Source organism: Pavona decussata, unplaced genomic scaffold (assembly GCF_977016875.1).
Source record: "Pavona decussata unplaced genomic scaffold, jaPavDecu1.1 SCAFFOLD_238, whole genome shotgun sequence".
Classification (NCBI taxonomy): domain Eukaryota; kingdom Metazoa; phylum Cnidaria; class Anthozoa; order Scleractinia; family Agariciidae; genus Pavona; species Pavona decussata.
The window spans coordinates 1,647,950-1,667,467 of NW_028145643.1; the positions used below are offsets into that span (position 1 = coordinate 1,647,950).

Sequence of the window (19,518 nt, forward strand, 5' to 3'; positions counted from 1 at the left end):
CAATACGACTCTTTCAAACATTAATTTGACGCTTTCCCTGAAGGCACCTCGACCTTCGTTGGTTTCAGGTTCACGCGCACTTTATTTTAAATTTGTATGCATCGTAATATTATGTACGAATACTTGTTATCTTAATGTTATGTAACTAACACTTGGTATCTTGACCGTTACACTGTCTCGCCCTTTTGGACTTATTAAACTGGCTAATTTTTACATGCGCTTGTTAAAAATTGACTGGCCCAACTTGTTAAATGCAAATGTGAAGTTTTATTGAATGAGTCCTTGCTGAATCCGCCACTTTTTTTTAAATCTCAGCGACTCAGAGACGAGCGAAATATATCGTAACTGAAATAACTCCAATATCTCGTCTCCTCAGTCGTGCGCGCGGGAATCAGGTTTGGTCTAAAAAATAAGGGCGCGGCCCGGCCCCTCATAACTCATCTCCTAGATCTGAAAGTACAGAGGATGACATCAGCTTCCTGTAGTAAATCACTTGTGAAAAAAGCTTTAACTGTTAACCATTTCAGCAAGAAACTGAGGATATCAAAGGTCACAGGAGCAAGGAGTTGAGAATTCCTATACTGTTGATAGCCTAGATAGCCTGTGATAAAAGACGCCTTTTTCCGCGTTTTCTTTCACCTGAAACAAAAGCCGGAGAAGAAGTGCGGTCCCACAGACTAATCTTAGAAGGTACACCTTGACTATATAATATTGGTTTGAGATCTATAATTTTCCAGTTATGCTATGATCAATTAGTGCCATGTCACCACTGTAAAGCCGGGGCAACACGTGCAATTTTGTGCTTGCACGAGGTGATGCGTTTTTGTCGCGTCGCTAGCGCGCGATGAAAATCGCAGATGTAGTCACCCTTGAACTGGCGACGCGACAGGTGAAAACATCGCAAAAATAAAGTTGCTAGAATTGGCAAAATCGGAGAGTCCCCTGTGTAGCCGCTCTTAAAGTCTCAAACCTTAAAAGGCATGGCTACAAAGCAGTGGTAACAACGAGGTAGTGGACGAAACTTCAAAAATATGGTGACAAAGAAATGGAAACAAGAACTGCATCTTGTTATTGCGTTTTTGTATTGGATGCTATCATTAACGAGACAAAGAAATTTTTGATATATAAACTGGAAGAGATGGTAAGTTGTTGTACGGTTGTTGAGCTTGAAATACCTGGGCATCTGGTTGTTGGAAAAATCAGTAACCTTTGCAGACAGTCACTCAAGTCTCACGACTTTACCGTCAGACTCACGGTTTTCAGTTCAGTCTCACGGTCTGACGACGAGACACAAAAATGTCACGATAAACAGAGTCACAAGCTGAAAAGATACAATTTCCTTCTGTAATTTCATTTTTGGCTTGGCTTAATCCATTGTAAGTAGACAACCCGACAGAAGTTAATCCGTTTGTTTGCTGGAAACACAGTCCATGACCATATAGAAGACATGTGCCAAATTAGGTTTTCATTACAAGTCTCTTGCAAAATTGCACTTTCTTTCGATTAGCACCTGTGCTTACTTGGTTTGTCTGCCGGTCAATCAATCTCCAGATTTTAATACCCCAGTCTCCAGATTTTCAGTGTTTTGAGGTTGACAAGTCTGCATTTGCCAAGTAACAGTGTGGATGTGATGTAGATGCAGATGTTTTGATAGGTATTGTAAGTCACTATGTGGGTAACAAATTTAAGCTTAACATGTTTACAATAGAACCAGGTGAAGCGTACCTCGCTAGATTCTAGTAATAAATCGATTACTTGAAAATTGAACAGTTCAAAATTTTCAAATAATCAATTCATTAATAGAATCTAGTGGGGTAAGCTTGAACAGTAAATATCCATTACCATACCCTCCCCACAGAAGGTGATTTTGTATAATTTATTTGCCCCCTCCTCCCTGGAAATTCCACTTTAGCTCCATACTTTCCTTTTAAAAATTAAGCTTTACAGAACCCTTCCCCTTTGGAATTTCTAATATAACCTTCCATGCACGGGGGAAGTGTGGATATTTCCTAGAGCCAATGTTTTTGTTAATTCTAGCAGGTCCAAACATGCAGGACAGGTTGAGGATTGAGTACAGGGATAGCATCTCTACCACATTAAAAAACTCACTGTTACATAATCCGAGAGTTCTGATAATGAAGGAAACCAAACTGAGGGCCTCAGCCCGAAATTATGCTCCTGGACAAAAGCCAACAGGATGCCTTAAGGCCAATAGGGCACTAAGTAGTCCCCAGCAATTAATAGACTGCAGGCAGTTCCTTTCTGGATAGTCGAGAGGTCTCGGGAAATAGCCAAACATGAAAAACCTCTCATGATTCTTCTCGTCTATTTCTCCTCGCTCCAGTCTCGTGCGCTGCACTGCAAGCGCACCCTCTCGACTAACCAGAAAGGGATTGCTTGCAGTCTAAGCAATGAACTAACATTGTCCTTGGAATGCCTGGGTGGAGAAGAGTGCAGGGGAAGAGGGGGGGGGGCTGGGGAGGGAGGTTCCTCCTTAGTAGACTTACATGGGTGTGTGTCGCCCAATGGCAGCATGATTTTGGGATTCCTGATGGGGAATAGGATTATCTTTATTTGAGGTATTTTGTAGAACATGGTGTCATGGCGTAAATGTGTCCAACTCTGTATTGCATCCCTAATGCTGAAAGAGAAAATGAGAAACAACAAATGCTGATTTGTGTCAAAGCACGGCTGTATTATTTCAAATATGGCATACAAATAAACCAGGTAATAAATTTTGGAGAACAAAAGTGAGGGTAAATGGAAATGTGTTGGTCAATAGCCAGGGGTTTCATTTAGGGCAACTGACATAATTATTTTTGGCATCATTTGCACACATACTGTCTACATCTTGAGACATTTCCATCCCTGCACAACCTCTATCATGCCCAACCAACAGAGGCAATCACACAGTTTATTACTGTAACTAATATTTTATTACTCGAGATACATAAAAAGAGATCACACAAAAAACTTTCCATCAAGTGTTTTTGATAACTCAAACAGATCCCTCTTACCTTGATCTGTTATACTGTTAAACCTAGGGGCTAATAAATGAGTTCACAATTGACATGTTGTAGTGCATCACACAGGTGTGATACACCTTGATCTGTTATACTGTTACCACCAACGTGTAACTGGGTGAGTTTACAATTGACATGTTTTAGTGCATCACACAGGTGTGACACACCTTGATCTGTTATACTGTGACTTTCAAGGTTCAACTGAGTGAGTTTACAATTGACATGTTTTAGTGCATCACACAGGTGTGATACACCTTGATCTGTTATACTGTGACTTTCAAGGTTCAACTGAGTGAGTTTACAATTGACATGTTTTAGTGCATCACACAGGTGTGATACACCTTGATCTGTTATACTGTTTAAACTAAGGTCTAACTGAGTGAGTTTACAATTGACATGTTTTAGTGCATCACACAGGTGTGATACACCTTGATCTGTTATACTGTTTAAACTAAGGTCTAACTGAGTGAGTTTACAATTGACATGTTTTAGTATATCACACAGGTCTGATACACCTTGATCTGTTATACTGTTATGCCTAAGGTCTAACTGAGTGAGTTTACAATTGACATGTTTTAGTGCATCACACAGGTGTGATACACCTTGATCTGTTATACTGTTTAAACTAAGGTCTAACTGAGTGAGTTTACAATTGACATGTTGTAGTGCATCACACAGGTGTGATACACCTTGACCTGTTATACTGTTACCACTAAGGTCTAACTGAGTGAGTTTACAATTGACATGTTTTAGTGCATCACACAGGTGTGATACACCTTGATCTGTTATACTGTTACCACTAAGGTCTAACTGGGTGAGTTTACAATTGACATGTTTTAGTGCATCACACAGGTGTGATACACCTTGACCTGTTATACTGTTACCACTAAGGTCTAACTGAGTGAGTTTACAATTGACATGTTTTAGTGCATCACACAGGTCTGATACACCTTGATCTGTTATACTGTTATGCCTAAGGTCTAACTGGGTGAGTTTACAATTGACATGTTTTAGTGCATCACACAGGTGTGATACACCTTGACCTGTTATACTGTTACCACTAAGGTCTAACTGAGTGAGTTTACAATTGACATGTTTTAGTGCATCACACAGGTGTGATACACCTTGATCTGTTATACTGTTATGACTAAGATTTAACAAAGTCGGTTTACCAAGATGCTTTGCAAAATGTGCAATTGCTATGCAATCAACAGGTGTGACATAACAAAAAGATAAATCTATTTCATTCTTAAAAGTAGGGTTGTGTTCTAGTTGAGAAGCTGCTTTCTTTACAGTGGTGTCATTGTTGTACTCATGTAAACACTTTAACATGAGCAGAGCTTGATTTTTTCTAGTAGAGTCTGTTTTCAATCCATCAAGGAGAATCTCGACAAAAGTGTCAAGAGCTTCATTTTCCTGATCATGGAGCAGCCCAGCCACAAACTGAATCACCACATGCCACTTTGGATCTGAAGCATTCGAGGAGATAAAATTGCTGAGGTCACTGGGTTTCATCTTTGCAATTTCTCGGGCAGCAAGGAACTCTTGGAGGGTCAAATGAATGAAACAGAAATGAGATGTATAGTTGCAAGGTGACACTTCACTATCTGGTAAACGGTGAAGCAAGCCACAGTTTTCCATTCCTTGCACCTCTGTTGATCCAAATAACAGCTGCATTGATTCTATCCCTGCTTTTGCCAATGATCCCACTTGGCATAAAGTTTGTTCTACTGGATCTGAGAATGCAGCATTCCCCATGAGGTAATCTTTAGTCAATGGTCTGCCTTTGTATTCTGGATGATGCTTAAAAATAAACAATCTCAGAGCTCCCGTATACACCTCTGTTGAAGTTGTTGGTAACGTACTTTGTGAATCCTGTTGATCAAGTGCAATCCACTTTTCCAAAAGAAAGCAGACAATGAAACAGTTTACTGGAATGTAGCATAGTGACAGCAACTCTGGATTGCTGCTGATGTGCTCCCATATCTTGTTCACTGTCTGTGTGTTGTGAGCACAATGTTTCTGTACATATTCCTGTACTTTCTCTGGTGTGAATCCCATTATCTCCACTGTCCTGTCAAATTTCAGTGTTGCAACACTCTCTACAACAGTTGGTCTGCAAGTCGTTAGAATTGTGGCTCCAGAAAGCTGCTTGCCCTTTACTAATTTAACATACAAAGCAGCAAACTTCATCTCTTCTGTTGGTCCATTTCCAGCCTCTTTCCGTTCATCCTCCAAACAGCTCATGCGTTGTTTAAATTCGTCCAAACCATCAAATATGAGAACCACTGTTTCAGGGTTATCAAGAATGTACTGAAACATGTCGCAGTCAATTTGTCCTTCTGGAATAACACGACTCAGCAATTGTTTTAGAGAGATCTTCTTCTCTGCTTCCGATTCACAATTAAAATGTCTAAATTGAAACAAGAAGAAATGTTTAAAATTTTTGTTGCTGTTCTTCAAGATATCCTTACTCCAGTCACGCAACAGTTTCGTACATAGCGTCGACTTTCCTACCCCTGGGCGACCAAAAATAAGAATTTTCCGAGGATCTTGTGTATCTTTGTTGGGAAGAAACAACTCGTCAAGGTTCTTAATCGCAATTGATCCATGTTGAGGCCGCAAATAAATGTCATAAATTTCGTGCCTCTTTAACGAGTAATCAAATTTGTATTCCGCTCTTCCGGTGTGAATTACAAGACCAACAAGCATATCATCTAAAGCTCTGTTCTTGGTGTCGCTCAGTGAAGCAATCAGTGGTTCCAAGTATTCCGTGTCTCCGAGAAATCGCTCTTTCAGGCGGAAAACTGAGTCACGCAGCGTCACTGGAGTTTTGCTCTTGTTGAAAAAGTGCTTCAAGCAAAATTCGGAGTCAAAAGTGAACTCCTGAACTTTTTGTGCTCGTACCAGGAGGTAACACATTTCTCCAAATACAAGAAGAGCAAAGAGGACGTTCACAATCCAAATTCCTTTGGCCCAGCTGGAGTAGTCAGATCCAACAGAATTGTTGCAGTCCACAGCGGATGAATCAACTTTTATGCTATTGAAATTTGTGGAATTTCCTGTTGACTTTGTAGGCTTCGCTGCGAATGGCGCATCACAAACAACACAAACAAATTCTGTTGGAAAGTCGGAAGCGTAAAACACAAAATTCTGTAGCACTGCAAACAGAATCCCCAGGACGAATCGTAAAACGAGATGAATGAAGTAAGAACGGAACACTTTCTTTGTAGTCACTCTTGGTCTGGGACGAGGGTTTTCAGGGTCCGGCTTCATGGCGGCTTCTATCTCATCGACCCGCGATTTCACAAAGCACCAAGAGTATGCAATGCACACAACCACCAGAGGAACGAAAGACAACAGGGCAAATCCAAACAGTGGGATGGGAGAGTTGAACTGTTCGTCATATTCTCTCAGACAGTCATCGCGGCAATCGGAGATATCGCAGCGAAATGTTCTTCGTTCGCTTGTTCTTAGTTGGCCTGTGAATGCTACAATTATTATTAACGCAGGGACGTGAAAGACGGCTACAACATAACCAAAAGAACTGAAGTACTTTGACAGCAAATACTCTTTAAAAGTATCCATTGTGGTTCCCTGCTTAGCGACGCCAATGATCGTCCGCAGGGTGAATGATCATTCGCATGCTGTTGATCAGAAATTCTAGGTGTAGCGTTCGAGAACTTTCGTTGTTGAAGTCACGTGAAAGGACCGCCCAAGTTTGGAGATGTGGAGCACTTGTTGTTTAGTTTCAAAGCTCATTTCAAATTTTAAGAGCGTGTTGATGTCAGAGAAAACGAAAAATGAATATTTTATTCTCTATTAAGGTCTGTATTCTATTTTCTAAAGCAAAGATAACGAAATACATACTCTCTTCTCACATAATACTTCCCCATGTCCTCCCTCACACAGTCGTTTTTACGGGCCGTCGTATCACCCTCCCCATCCCTCCCAAAAAAGACTGCGTGTTCAACGCTCATCCTAGGATCAGGAGACCCGGGGACGAGGAAGTCGAAACGAGCGTTAAAAAATTCGCAAAATCTGTTATGTTTTGCTCTTACTTTTCCTTGATACTTTCCTTCGTGGATTTTTTTTCCCGCCCGTTTCGACCTGCTTCTCGTCCCCACAGTCTTCCGCTAGGTCTCCGTGGATGGTCCAGGCTAGAATGATGTGATGCGGATATACCTTATATTATTATAGGAAATTGACGGTCGTGTTAACTAAGGTATTGGAAATTAACGCGAATTGTAGGAAAATTACTGAAGGAAAATGAAATTTAAAGAATGTTCGTTGAATTGATCCTAAACGTAAGGATTAAGCGACGGAATCTGACCACCATCACAGTGTCCATGAGCCATGAGGTATCCGGTCACCTCGCCACCAAGGAGTCTCGTCACCAACCATCCTCGAAGACCCAGGGGCAGTCAGTCGGGGGCGGGCGAAATGGCGCGAACAGAGTTTTCAAGAATCGGCGAAAACTTTCGTCGCAACCAACATCCACTTAATTAATTTAACGCTAAACCACAACGCGAAGCTGTGGAAATTTGTTTTAATTTATCTTGTTGAATAACTCACATAAAGCGTGACGTGGACTCATCATTGTTATTAAGCTTGAGTTTCTGATTTTTCGAATACTTTAAATATAACAGAGGTAAATGGAAAATATGGTCAATGCATGTCTGAAATTAACCAAAGACTGTGAACAGCCTCTTTATTTAATGTCACCACCAGTGTAACCTGTGATCAGGCGTTGTTGTTGTTGTTGTTGTTGTTGTTGTTTTTTGAAGGATTAGATGGAGGGAGGATATGATGGCAGGTTACCATCAGTAACATATTTTAATAAGAAGGGTGAACTTAATAATGAAGGAGGCAGCGTGGTCGAGTGGTTAGGGCGCCGGACTTGAAATCCGTAGGTCCCGGGTTCAAGTCCCGCTCTGACCACTAGATGGATGTTGTTTCTCGGTAGCCCCGAGTTCAACTCCTCGGACGCGCTTGTAAATAGTCAGCTGGTCTGCCTCCTGCCAGTTGGGATTTTTAACCATGTTATTTTCAATTTAAATTATTTCTTTGTGAAGTTTAATGCTCGGCTCCACTGGCACTTGTGCTATAAACACTGCCGAGGGTAAACAAAGGTTATTTATTATTATTTATTATGAAGTGACTGATTCCTATCAGGCTACAACGATGGGTACTTGCCTACTCTTTTGAACAGTCGTGTTGGTTCTTTGATGCCCCCTGTCAGTCTGCATCAACACATTCCCATGTTTATAACAACCAAAGGAATACTTGACTTTGTTTCGCAACACGCTCTCAGTCACTGAGGTTGTTGTTTGCGTCTAGCCTCGGTCCGATTTGAAGCGATTTCAACATGTCATTTGTTTTTTTTTTTCTCTGTTTTCCATTTCCGGGTAAGATAACTCGCGTAAAACAGCGTTCAATCAGCTACCGGAGGGCGGGAATCAACAACAAAACAATAAAAACTCCAGGTTAGGAAGAGAAGGTATCCAGATTTTTAACTTTCAAGAAGCATTCGTGGCGTTCCTATTTTAAAACCACCAGACCAGTGTAAGTGATGATTTGACGAGTAGGGTTTGTTTTGAATGTTTGTCCCCTCCCCAAAACCGCGGATAACAGGAGGGCCGGCAAGATCGGGCATCCAAAGCTTTTGTAGAGTAGTATTATGCACCAGTCAATTCCAGTAGTGCCCACTCCACCCGTCCCCTCCCCGGGCATTAGTGGGGCATTTTTTTCCACATCATCCGTCCCAGGGGTAGGGCATTAGCCTACCCTGGGGCATTTCACAGCCTTGTGATTTTTAGTCTGATATAGTATGCTTTCTTCCTTTCAATGATAAGTTTACTAGCAAAGACAATGAATTCGTGATTCTCAACATCTATTCTGAAACTTTACAAAACTAGTGTCTGCCTTTGCAGGCTAGACGAAGAAAAACCATCTTAGTAGGGTTTAAACAAGTAACACAACCTTGCCTCATGTACAAAAATAAAGAGAAATCGGCTTTACTTTGACTATTTAAAATATTTATGTTTACATTTCAAAAACTTGGCAAGAAATTAATCTGATTTTTTTGTGCAATGTCATTACCTTGAAGTATTCTAAGTGAGTGTGCTTTGTGTTCTTTTCCAGTTGTCCTGCCGTCAGGACTTCATAAAGATAATCTCTCTTTGAATGCATCGAACATTTCTTTCTTTTTCCTTCTATGATGTTGAAACCAAAATATTTTAAAAAAATGAAATTAAGGCGTTTATGAGGTTTGACAAAGGAGATGCGAACCTTCGTTTGAACGAGTATGAACAGGTTACAACAATTTTTGAACTATTGTTACTTGTCTTCATTAAACCACTTGTCTGTTTTAAGGAGAAAATAGTTGACTCTCTTTAACAACACACTTACAATCCATGAGCTTGTTGTTTGTCAGCTCCTTCATTCGGCCGATTTGAAATAATTGCGGTCAGTTATCATTTATGTGGTATCCCCTGCTAAGATGACTTGTGGAAATTTCGTTAATCTGTTTAAGGACGGTGCCTACTAATACCGCGATATTTTTGTGCGGTTTATGACTATGCGGGAAAAGCAGATCTTAGGAAGGCCTATTGGAATCAAAAAAGAAAATTGGGGGTAACCACACATTTTTCAGAGATAATTTAGCAATAATATCTCCAAAAAACGCCAAAATATACAGCAATGTATGGGATTTTTTCCTACATTGAAGCTTAATTATCTCTGAAAAATGCGTGGTTACCCCCAATTTTCTTTTAAGGTACCAAAAGCATTTGGCAAGTTCTGCTTTTTCCGTATAGTTTTAAACCGCGCAAAAATATTCCTGTATTAGTAGGTACCACCCATAGGAAACACGAGAATCTCGAGATGCGCAGAACGTATGCACAGTAACAATAGTAGGCACCGTCCTTAAGGTGGGGGTAAACGTGAATTTGGAATGCCTGGGTGGAGAAGAGTGCAGGGGAAGAGGGGGGGGGGGGTGGGGAGGGAGGTTCCTCCTTAGTAGACTTACATGGGTGTGTGTCGCCCAATGGCAGCATGATTTTGGGATTCCTGATGGGGAATAGGATAATCTTTATTTGAGGTATTTTGTAGAACATGGTGTCATGGTGTAAATGTGTCCAACTCTGTATTGCATCCCTAATGCTGAAAGAGAAAATGAGAAACAACAAATGCTGATTTGTGTCAAAGCACGGCTGTATTATTTCAAATATGGCATACAAATAAACCAGGTAATAAATTTTGGAGAACAAAAGTGAGGGTAAATGGAAATGAGTTGGTCAATAGCCAGGGGTTTCATTTAGGGCCAGGTGATACCGGGTAAATTGACCATCGGAAAACATTACTTCACCTGGCTGCTTTAAACAACTTCAACTGACATAATTATTTTTGGCATCATTTGCACACATACTGTCTACATCTTGAGACATTTCCATCCCTGCACAACCTCTATCATGCCCAACCAACAGAGGCAATCACACAGTTTATTACTGTAACTAATATTTTATTACTCGAGATACATAAAAAGAGATCACACAAAAAACTTTCCATCAAGTGTTTTTGATAACTCAAACAGATCCCTCTTACCTTGATCTGTTATACTGTTAAACCTAGGGGCTAATAAATGAGTTCACAATTGACATGTTGTAGTGCATCACACAGGTGTGATACACCTTGATCTGTTATACTGTTACCACTAAGGGCTAACTGAGTGAGTTTACAATTGACATGTTTTAGTGCATCACACAGGTGTGATACACCTTGATCTGTTATACTGTTTAAACTAAGGTTTAACTGAGTGAGTTTACAATTGACATGTTTAAGTGCATCACACAGGTGTGATACACCTTGATCTGTTATACTGTTTTGACTAAGGTCTAACTGAGTGAGTTTACAATTGACATGTTTTAGTGCATCACACAGGTGTGATACACCTTGATCTGTTATACTGTGACTTTCAAGGTTCAACTGAGTGAGTTTACATTTGACATGTTTTAGTGCATCACACAGGTGTGATACACCTTGACCTGTTATACTGTTACCACTAAGATCTAACTGAGTGAGTTTACAATTGACATGTTTTAGTGCATCACACAGGTGTGATACACCTTGATCTGTTATACTGTTACCAAGAAGGTCTAACTGAGTGAGTTTACAATTGACATGTTTTAGTGCATCACACAGGTGTGATACACCTTGATCTGTTATACTGTTATGACTAAGATTTAACAAAGTCAGTTTACCAAGATGCTTTGCAAAATGTGCAATTGCTATGCAATCAACAGGTGTGACATAACAAAAAGATAAATCTATTTCATTCTTAAAAGTAGGGTTGTGTTCTAGTTGAGAAGCTGCTTTCTTTACAGTGGTGTCATTGTTGTACTCATGTAAACACTTTAACATGAGCAGAGCTTGATTTTTTCTAGTAGAGTCTGTTTTCAATCCATCAAGGAGAATCTCGACAAAAGTGTCAAGAGCTTCATTTTCCTGATCATGGAGCAGCCCAGCCACAAACTGAATCACCACATGCCACTTTGGATCTGAAGCATTCGAGGAGATAAAATTGCTGAGGTCACTGGGTTTCATCTTTGCAATTTCTCGGGCAGCAAGGAACTCTTGGAGGGTCAAATGAATGAAACAGAAATGAGATGTATAGTTGCAAGGTGACACTTCACTATCTGGTAAACGGTGAAGCAAGCCACAGTTTTCCATTCCTTGCACCTCTGTTGATCCAAATAACAGCTGCATTGATTCTATCCCTGCTTTTGCCAATGATCCCACTTGGCATAAAGTTTGTTCTATTGGATCTGAGAATGCAGCATTCCCCATGAGGTAATCTTTAGTCAATGGTCTGCCTTTGTATTCTGGATGATGCTTAAAAATAAACAATCTCAGAGCTCCCGTATACACCTCTGTTGAAGTTGTTGGTAACGTACTTTGTGAATCCTGTTGATCAAGTGCAATCCACTTTTCCAAAAGAAAGCAGACAATGAAACAGTTTACTAGAATGTAGCATAGTGACAGCAACTCTGGATTGCTGCTGATGTGCTCCCATTTCTTGTTCACTGTCTGTGTGTTGTGAGCACAATGTTTCTGTACATATTCCTGTACTTTCTCTGGTGTGAATCCCATTATCTCCACTGTCCTGTCAAATTTCAGTGTTGCAACACTCTCTACAACAGTTGGTCTGCAAGTCGTTAGAATTGTGGCTCCAGAAAGCTGCTTTCCCTTTACTAATTTAACATACAAAGCAGCAAACTTCATCTCTTCTGTTGGTCCATTTCCAGCCTCTTTCCGTTCATCCTCCAAACAGCTCATGTGTTGTTTAAATTCGTCCAAACCATCAAATATGAGAACCACTGTTTCAGGGTTATCAAGAATGTACTGAAACATGTCGCAGTCAATTTGTCCTTCTGGAATAACACGACTCAGCAATTGTTTTAGAGAGATCTTCTTCTCTGCTTCCGATTCACAATTAAAATGTCTAAATTGAAACAAGAAGAAATGTTTAAAATTTTTGTTGCTGTTCTTCAAGATATCCTTACTCCAGTCACGCAACAGTTTCGTACATAGCGTCGACTTTCCTACCCCTGGGCGACCAAGAATAAGAATTTTCCGAGGATCTTGTGTATCTTTGTTGGGAAGAAACAACTCGTCAAGGTTCTTAATCGCAATTGATCCATGTTGAGGCCGCAAATAAATGTCATAAATTTCGTGCCTCTTTAACGAGTAATCAAAGTTGTATTCCGCTCTTCCGGTGTGAATTACAAGACCAACAAACATATCATCTAAAGCTCTGTTCTTGGTGTCGCTCAGTGAAGCAATCAGTGGCTCCAAGTATTCCGTGTCTCCGAGAAATCGCTCTTTCAGGCGGAAAACTGAGCCACGCAGCGTCACTGGAGTTTTGCTCTTGTTGAAAAAGTGCTTCAAGCAAAATTCGGAGTCAAAAGTGAACTCCTGAACTTTTTGTGCTCGTACCAGGAGGTAACACATTTCTCCAAATACAAGAAGAGCAAAGAGGACGTTCACAATCCAAATTCCTTTGGCCCAGCTAGAGTAGTCAGATCCAACAGAATTGTTGCAGTCCACAGCGGATGAATCAACTTTTGTGCTATTGAAATTTGTGGAATTTTCTGTTGACTTTGTAGGCTTCGCTGCGAATGGCGCATCACAAACAGCACAAACAAATTCTGTTGGAAAGTCGGAAGCGTAAAACACAAAATTCTGTAGCACTGCAAACAGAATCCCCAGGACGAATCGTAAAACGAGATGAATGAAGTAAGAACGGAACACTTTCTTTGTAGTCACTCTTGGTCTGGGACGAGGGTTTTCAGGGTCTGGCTTCATGGCGGCTTCTATCTCATCGACCCGCGATTTCACAAAGCACCAAGAGTATGCAATGCACACAACCACCAGAGGAACGAAAGACAACAGGGCAAATCCAAACAGTGGGATGGGAGAGTTGAACTGTTCGTCATATTCTCTCAGACAGTCATCGCGGCAATCGGAGATATCACAGCGAAATGTTCTTCGTTCGCTTGTTCTTAGTTGGCCTGTGAATGCTACAATTATTATTAACGCAGGGACGTGAAAGACGGCTACAACATAACCAAAAGAACTGAAGTACTTTGACAGCAAATACTCTTTAAAAGTATCCATTGTGGTTCCCTGCTTAGCGACGCCAATGATCGTCCGCAGGGTGAATGATCATTCGCATGCTGTTGATCAGAAATTCTAGGTGTGGCGTTCGAGAACTTTCGTTGTTGAAGTCACGTGAAAGGACCGCCCAAGTTTGGAGATGTGGAGCACTTGTTGTTTAGATTCTAAATCTTTCAAAGCTCATTTCAAATTTTAAGAGCGTGTTGATGTCAGAGAAAACGAAAAATGAATATTTTATTCTCTATTAAGGTCTGTATTCTATTTTCTAAAGCAAAGATAACGAAATACATACTCTCTTCTCACATAATACTTCCCCATGTCCTCCCTCACACAGTCGTTTTTACGGGCCGTCGTATCACCCTTCCCATCCCTCCCAAAAAAGACTGCGTGTTCAACGCTCATCCTAGGATCAGGAGACCCGGGGACGAGGAAGTCGAAACGAGCGTTAAAAAATTCGCAAAATCTGTTATGTTTTGCTCTTACTTTTCCTTGATACTTTCCTTCGTGGATTTTTTTTCCCGCCCGTTTCGACCTGCTTCTCGTCCCCACTGTCTTCCGCTAGGTCTCCGTGGATGGTCCAGGCTAGAATGATGTGATGCGGATATACCTTATATTATTATAGGAAATTGACGGTCGTGTTAACTAAGGTATTGGAAATTAACGCGAATTGTAGGAAAATTACTGAAGGAAAATGAAATTTAAAGAATGTTCGTTGAATTGATCCTAAACGTAAGGATTAAGCGACGGAATCTGACCACCATCACAGTGTCCATGAGCCATGAGGTATCCGGTCACCTCGCCACCAAGGAGTCTCGTCACCAACCATCCTCGAAGACCCAGGGGCAGTCAGTCGGGGGCGGGCGAAATGGCGCGACCAGAGTTTTCAAGAATCGGCGAAAACTTTCGTCGCAACCAACATCCACTTAATTAATCTAACGCTAAACCACAACGCGAAGCTGTGGAAATTTGTTTTAATTTATCTTGTTGAATAACTCACATAAAGCGTGACGTGGACTCATCATTGTTATTAAGCTTGAGTTTCTGATTTTTCGAATACTTTAAATATAACAGAGGTAAATGGAAAATATGGTCAATGCATGTCTGAAATTAACCAAAGACTGTGAACAGCCTCTTTATTTAATGTCACCACCAGTGTAACCTGTGATCAGGCGTTGTTGTTGTTTTTTGAAGGATTAGATGGAGGGAGGATATGATGGCGGGTTACCATCAGTAACATATTTTAATAAGAAGGGTGAACTTAATAATGAAGGAGGCAGCGTGGTCGAGTGGTTAGGGCGCCGGACTTGAAATCCGTAGGTCCCGGGTTCAAGTCCCGCTCTGACCACTAGATGGATGTTGTTTCTCGGTAGCCCCGAGTTCAACTCCTCGGACGCGCTTGTAAATAGTCAGCTGGTCTGCCTCCTGCCAGTTGGGATTTTTAACCATGTTATTTTCAATTTAAATTATTTCTTTGTGAAGTTTAATGCTCGGCTCCACTGGCACTTGTGCTATAAACACTGCCGAGGGTAAACAAAGGTTATTTATTATTATTTATTATGAAGTGACTGATTCCTATCAGGCTACAACGATGGGTACTTGCCTACTCTTTTGAACAGTCGTGTTGGTTCTTTGATGCCCCCTGTCAGTCTGCATCAACACATTGCCATGTTTATAACAACCAAAGGAATACTTGACTTTGTTTCGCAACACGCTCTCAGTCACTGACGTTGTTGTTTGCGTCTAGCCTCGGTCCGATTTGTTCAAAGTGATTTCAACATGTCATTTGTTTTTTTCTCCGTTTTCCATTTCCGGGTAAGATAACTCGCGTAAAACAGCGTTCAATCAGCTACCGGAGGGCGGGAATCAACAACAAAACAATAAAAACTCCAGGTTAGGAAGAGAAGGTATCCAGATTTTTAACTTTCAAGAAGCATTCGTTGCGTTCCTATTTTAAAACCACCAGACCAGTGTAAGTGATGATTTGACGAGTAGGGTTTGTTTTGAATGTTTGTCCCCTCCCCAAAACCGCGGATAACAGGAGGGCCGGCTAGATCGGGCATCCAAAGCTTTTGTAGAGTAGTATTATGCACCAGTCAATTCCAGTAGTGCCCACTCCACCCGTCCCCTCCCCGGGCATTAGTGGGGCATTTTTTTCCACATCATCCGTCCCAGGGGTAGGGCATTAGCCTACCCTGGGGCATTTCACAGCCTTGTGATTTTTAGTCTGATATAGTATGCTTTCTTCCTTTCAATGATAAGTTTACTAGCAAAGACAATGAATTCGTGATTCTCAACATCTATTCTGAAACTTTACAAAACTAGTGTCTGCCTTTGCAGGCTAGACGAAGAAAAACCATCTTAGTAGGGTTTAAACAAGTAACACAACCTTGCCTCATGTACAAAAATAAAGAGAAATCGGCTTTACTTTGACTATTTAAAATATTTATGTTTACATTTCAAAAACTTGGCAAGAAATTAATCTGATTTTTTTGTGCAATGTCATTACCTTGAAGTATTCTAAGTGAGTGTGCTTTGTGTTCTTTTCCAGTTGTCCTGCCGTCAGGACTTCATAAAGATAATCTCTCTTTGAATGCATCGAACATTTCTTTCTTTTTCCTTCTATGATGTTGAAACCAAAATATTTTAAAAAAATGAAATTAAGGCGTTTATGAGGTTTGACAAAGGAGATGCGAACCTTCGTTTGAACGAGTATGAACAGGTTACAACAATTTTTGAACTATTGTTACTTGTCTTCATTAAACCACTTGTCTGTTTTAAGGAGAAAATAGTTGACTCTCTTTAACAACACACTTACAATCCATGAGCTTGTTGTTTGTCAGCTCCTTCATTCGGCCGATTTGAAATAATTGCGGTCAGTTATCATTTATGTGGTATCCCCTGCTAAGATGACTTGTGGAAATTTCGTTAATCTGTTTAAGGACGGTGCCTACTAATACCGCGATATTTTTGTGCGGTTTATGACTATGCGGGAAAAGCAGATCTTAGGAAGGCCTATTGGAATCAAAAAAGAAAATTGGGGGTAACCACACATTTTTCAGAGATAATTTAGCAATAATATCTCCAAAAAACGCCAAAATATACAGCAATGTATGGGATTTTTTCCTACATTGAAGCTTAATTATCTCTGAAAAATGCGTGGTTACCCCCAATTTTCTTTTAAGGTACCAAAAGCATTTGGCAAGTTCTGCTTTTTCCGTATAGTTTTAAACCGCGCAAAAATATTCCTGTATTAGTAGGTACCACCCATAGGAAACACGAGTATCTCGAGATGCGCAGAACGTATGCGCAGTAACAATAGTAGGCACCGTCCTTAAGGTGGGGGTAAACGTGAATTTGAATGGGATTTTTAGAGGTTTGAAGAAGAGATAAAAGAAAGAAAATGATTTTTAAAACACCAACAGACAGTCGATAACCACGCAAGAGCACCCCAGGTTGCTAGTGGACTAACTGGGTATCCGTCTATTAATTATTAACTACAAATTCTAATTTTAAAACCTCACTAAATCTTCAATATTTCTTATTTCTCTTAATTTTACCAAACCTTCAAGAAAAACTATCTCCTCCCAAATATACCCAAAATTCACCTAAAAATTCACAAAACACCCAATAACATTGGTTTCCGTTTTAAGCAGAGAGATTTTGGATTGCTTGAAGCGTGAACGAGATATTTCCATGAAACCGATTTTAATCGGCATGAAAACGGCTTTAAGGTTTACCCCCGCCTTAAGGTGGCTTACTACAGTTTTCTGGAGTGAAAGAAGGCCTTAAATCAAACTTAAGAAAAACGCCAACAGGAATTTTCTTGGACATTTTTTCTAGTACAGTAAATACAAAATAGATAATTTTGAGTCAGAAATTAAATTTGGAATGCTCAAAAAGTGTTTTTGAAATAAAAATACAAAAGAATGAGTCTTAGTGGGGGCCTGGAAACTACACCTTTCAGAGGTGTCTGACTCTAAATCTAGCCGTACGACCCCACTTCAAAATTTGGAAAGTGGGCAAAAATAAGTATTTACAGGGAAGAACACGAAATTTTGTCAGGGAGAAATTTGGCAAATGACAAAATTGGGAAATTTTGCCTTGTTTGAAAATTCCTTCAAAAATTTCTGACAGATTTTCTCTAAAAAATGTTCACGTTTCCGTTTTCGTGTTTTCTGTCAACAGCAAAAATTTGAACATAGGTTGTACGGGTAGATTTGGAGAAGTAAAGCGAGAAAAAATAGTTATTGCGACCTACGGTGAGAAGACCATTGCACATGCTTGTTCTGGGAAAACCCGGGTTCCGGCGCGCGCGCGCGCTCCAACTGGTGAGCGCATGCTGCCTTCGTGTTCAAACATTTGGCGCAAAATCACAACTCTGCAAAGGCTTTAAGGCTGTTAAGAAACGGCAACCATTAGACAACACGTTTTTTCAGTTATCAAGCCCAAACACGATCTAGCTACTGTAAACACACCTGAAACCCACCTGGAATACCGCCATTTTGTTTTTGTGCTCGCAAGATTTCCTCAGCAAGCTCGCGTGATTTTCCTCGCGCGTGATGCTTTCGCATGCTTTGGGCAGCGCGCGCGCATATCAAAGACTCGCACAGTACAAAACTGTAGTAAGCCACCTTAATTAAGGAGCTAGCAAACAGTAAAACAACAATAGCATCAAGATAGGTAAATTTTACTGAGAAAGCGCATTCAAATTACTTTTTGAGTTAAAACAAATCCACTGCGTTCCCATACTCAAGGTTATAATTGAAGGGCTTGGGGTATAATTATCCTATAGTACATTTCAGATTGCTTTTTGTTGTGTTACCTCAGATTCGCCGGCGTTTTTTCATGTGGCATTGGATTCCTTCAGGAAACATTGCTCCAAGGTTTATCCGCTGCTTTGCGCTTCGTTCGTAATCACAATAAAAGAAATTGTGGCCACGGGTTTCAAGGAACGAAAAGCGGCTGGGACATGGGAACCAAGTATGGCTGGAAATCAAGCCTATAGGCTGTAAGAACATGGTATGAAAAAAACGCCTTTAGCTAAAAAAATTATAGTATCACATCCAATCTTCGCATTCTTTTTCGGTATTTGGTTTTAAATTTTAGAAATTTTGATCTATCGAAAGTAGGCAAGTAGCCTACCCAGCCCTGTTTACCCTTTCAAAGTTTGCTTTTTGGCTCTAAAAAGGATCCATACCCCATTCACCCCCTCTGTCCTCACCTTTAAAAGTTCAACATTTTCATACAGTATCTCTGTTTATTGCTGTGTACAGGAATGAAAGGCCTGCACGACTCCCTAGTGTGTGTTTTAGCCTTTTTTATAATTTGGCTCTCACGAGTATATCTTTGATCGACCGCCCTCTTTTGTAAGAAATGAGATGCGGGTCTTTTTAGATTTCTTTGAGCAATGGTTAGGCAAGGTGAGGTAAAATCTTTATTTAGACACGGTGTTTCCTTCAGGACTATACAATATTTAATTTAAAATCTAACTACCTAACTAAAATTAATGTTGCAAATAGCTACTACAGTAATGGTTGTTGCTCTATTAAGTGCCAGTTGTGCCAGTCTAGAGGCAATTGAATAAAGATTTTAAACTTCTAGTTTTAACTCTGGGCCCGTCACATACAGCAGCTTGTCCAATAAAAATTTTAAACTTTAAAAAAATACGACTCTTTCAAACATTAATTTGACGCTTTCCCTGAAGGCACCTCGACCTTCGTTGGTTTACGGTCAGGTGCACGCGCACTCTATTTTAATTTGTATGCATTGTAATATTATGTACGAATACTTGTTATCGTAATGTTATGTAACAAACACT

At 40.3% G+C, this 19,518-nt stretch overlaps 1 protein-coding gene across 4 annotated transcripts; it reads right to left on the minus strand.

Moving 5' to 3' along the window:
- Positions 1-2,807: 2,807 nt before the first annotated feature.
- LOC146457702 (uncharacterized) lies at positions 2,808-14,073 on the minus strand. 4 transcript variants are annotated; one of them, XM_085091755.1, is made up of 3 exons: positions 10,715-14,073; positions 3,539-4,147; positions 2,808-3,017 (listed from the first exon to the last, which is right to left on the minus strand). In XM_085091755.1, exons 1-3 carry the CDS (start codon positions 13,698-13,700, stop codon positions 2,962-2,964), a joined length of 3,651 nt encoding a protein of 1,216 aa, XP_084947881.1. In that variant the 5' UTR covers positions 13,701-14,073; the 3' UTR covers positions 2,808-2,961. The 4 variants fall into 4 exon arrangements, with proteins under 4 accessions (XP_084947881.1, XP_084947879.1, XP_084947880.1 ...); XM_085091753.1 differs by lacking the exon at positions 10,715-14,073 and having other exon boundaries at positions 2,808-3,023; positions 3,719-6,734; XM_085091754.1 differs by lacking the exon at positions 10,715-14,073 and having other exon boundaries at positions 3,800-6,733.
- Between the last annotated feature and the right edge of the window lie 5,445 nt (positions 14,074-19,518).

Coding starts and splice junctions, on each gene's coding strand:
- LOC146457702 (XM_085091755.1), bottom strand. CDS start 13,700: ATGGATACTTTTAAAGAGTATTTGCTGTCAAAGTACTTCAGTTCTTTT. Junction 4,148..10,714: donor TAACAGTATAACAGATCAAG/GTGTATCACACC, acceptor TAACAGATCAAG/GTGTATCACACCTGTGTGAT. Junction 3,018..3,538: donor TAACAGTATAACAGATCAAG/GTGTATCAGACC, acceptor TAACAGATCAAG/GTAAGAGGGATCTGTTTGAG.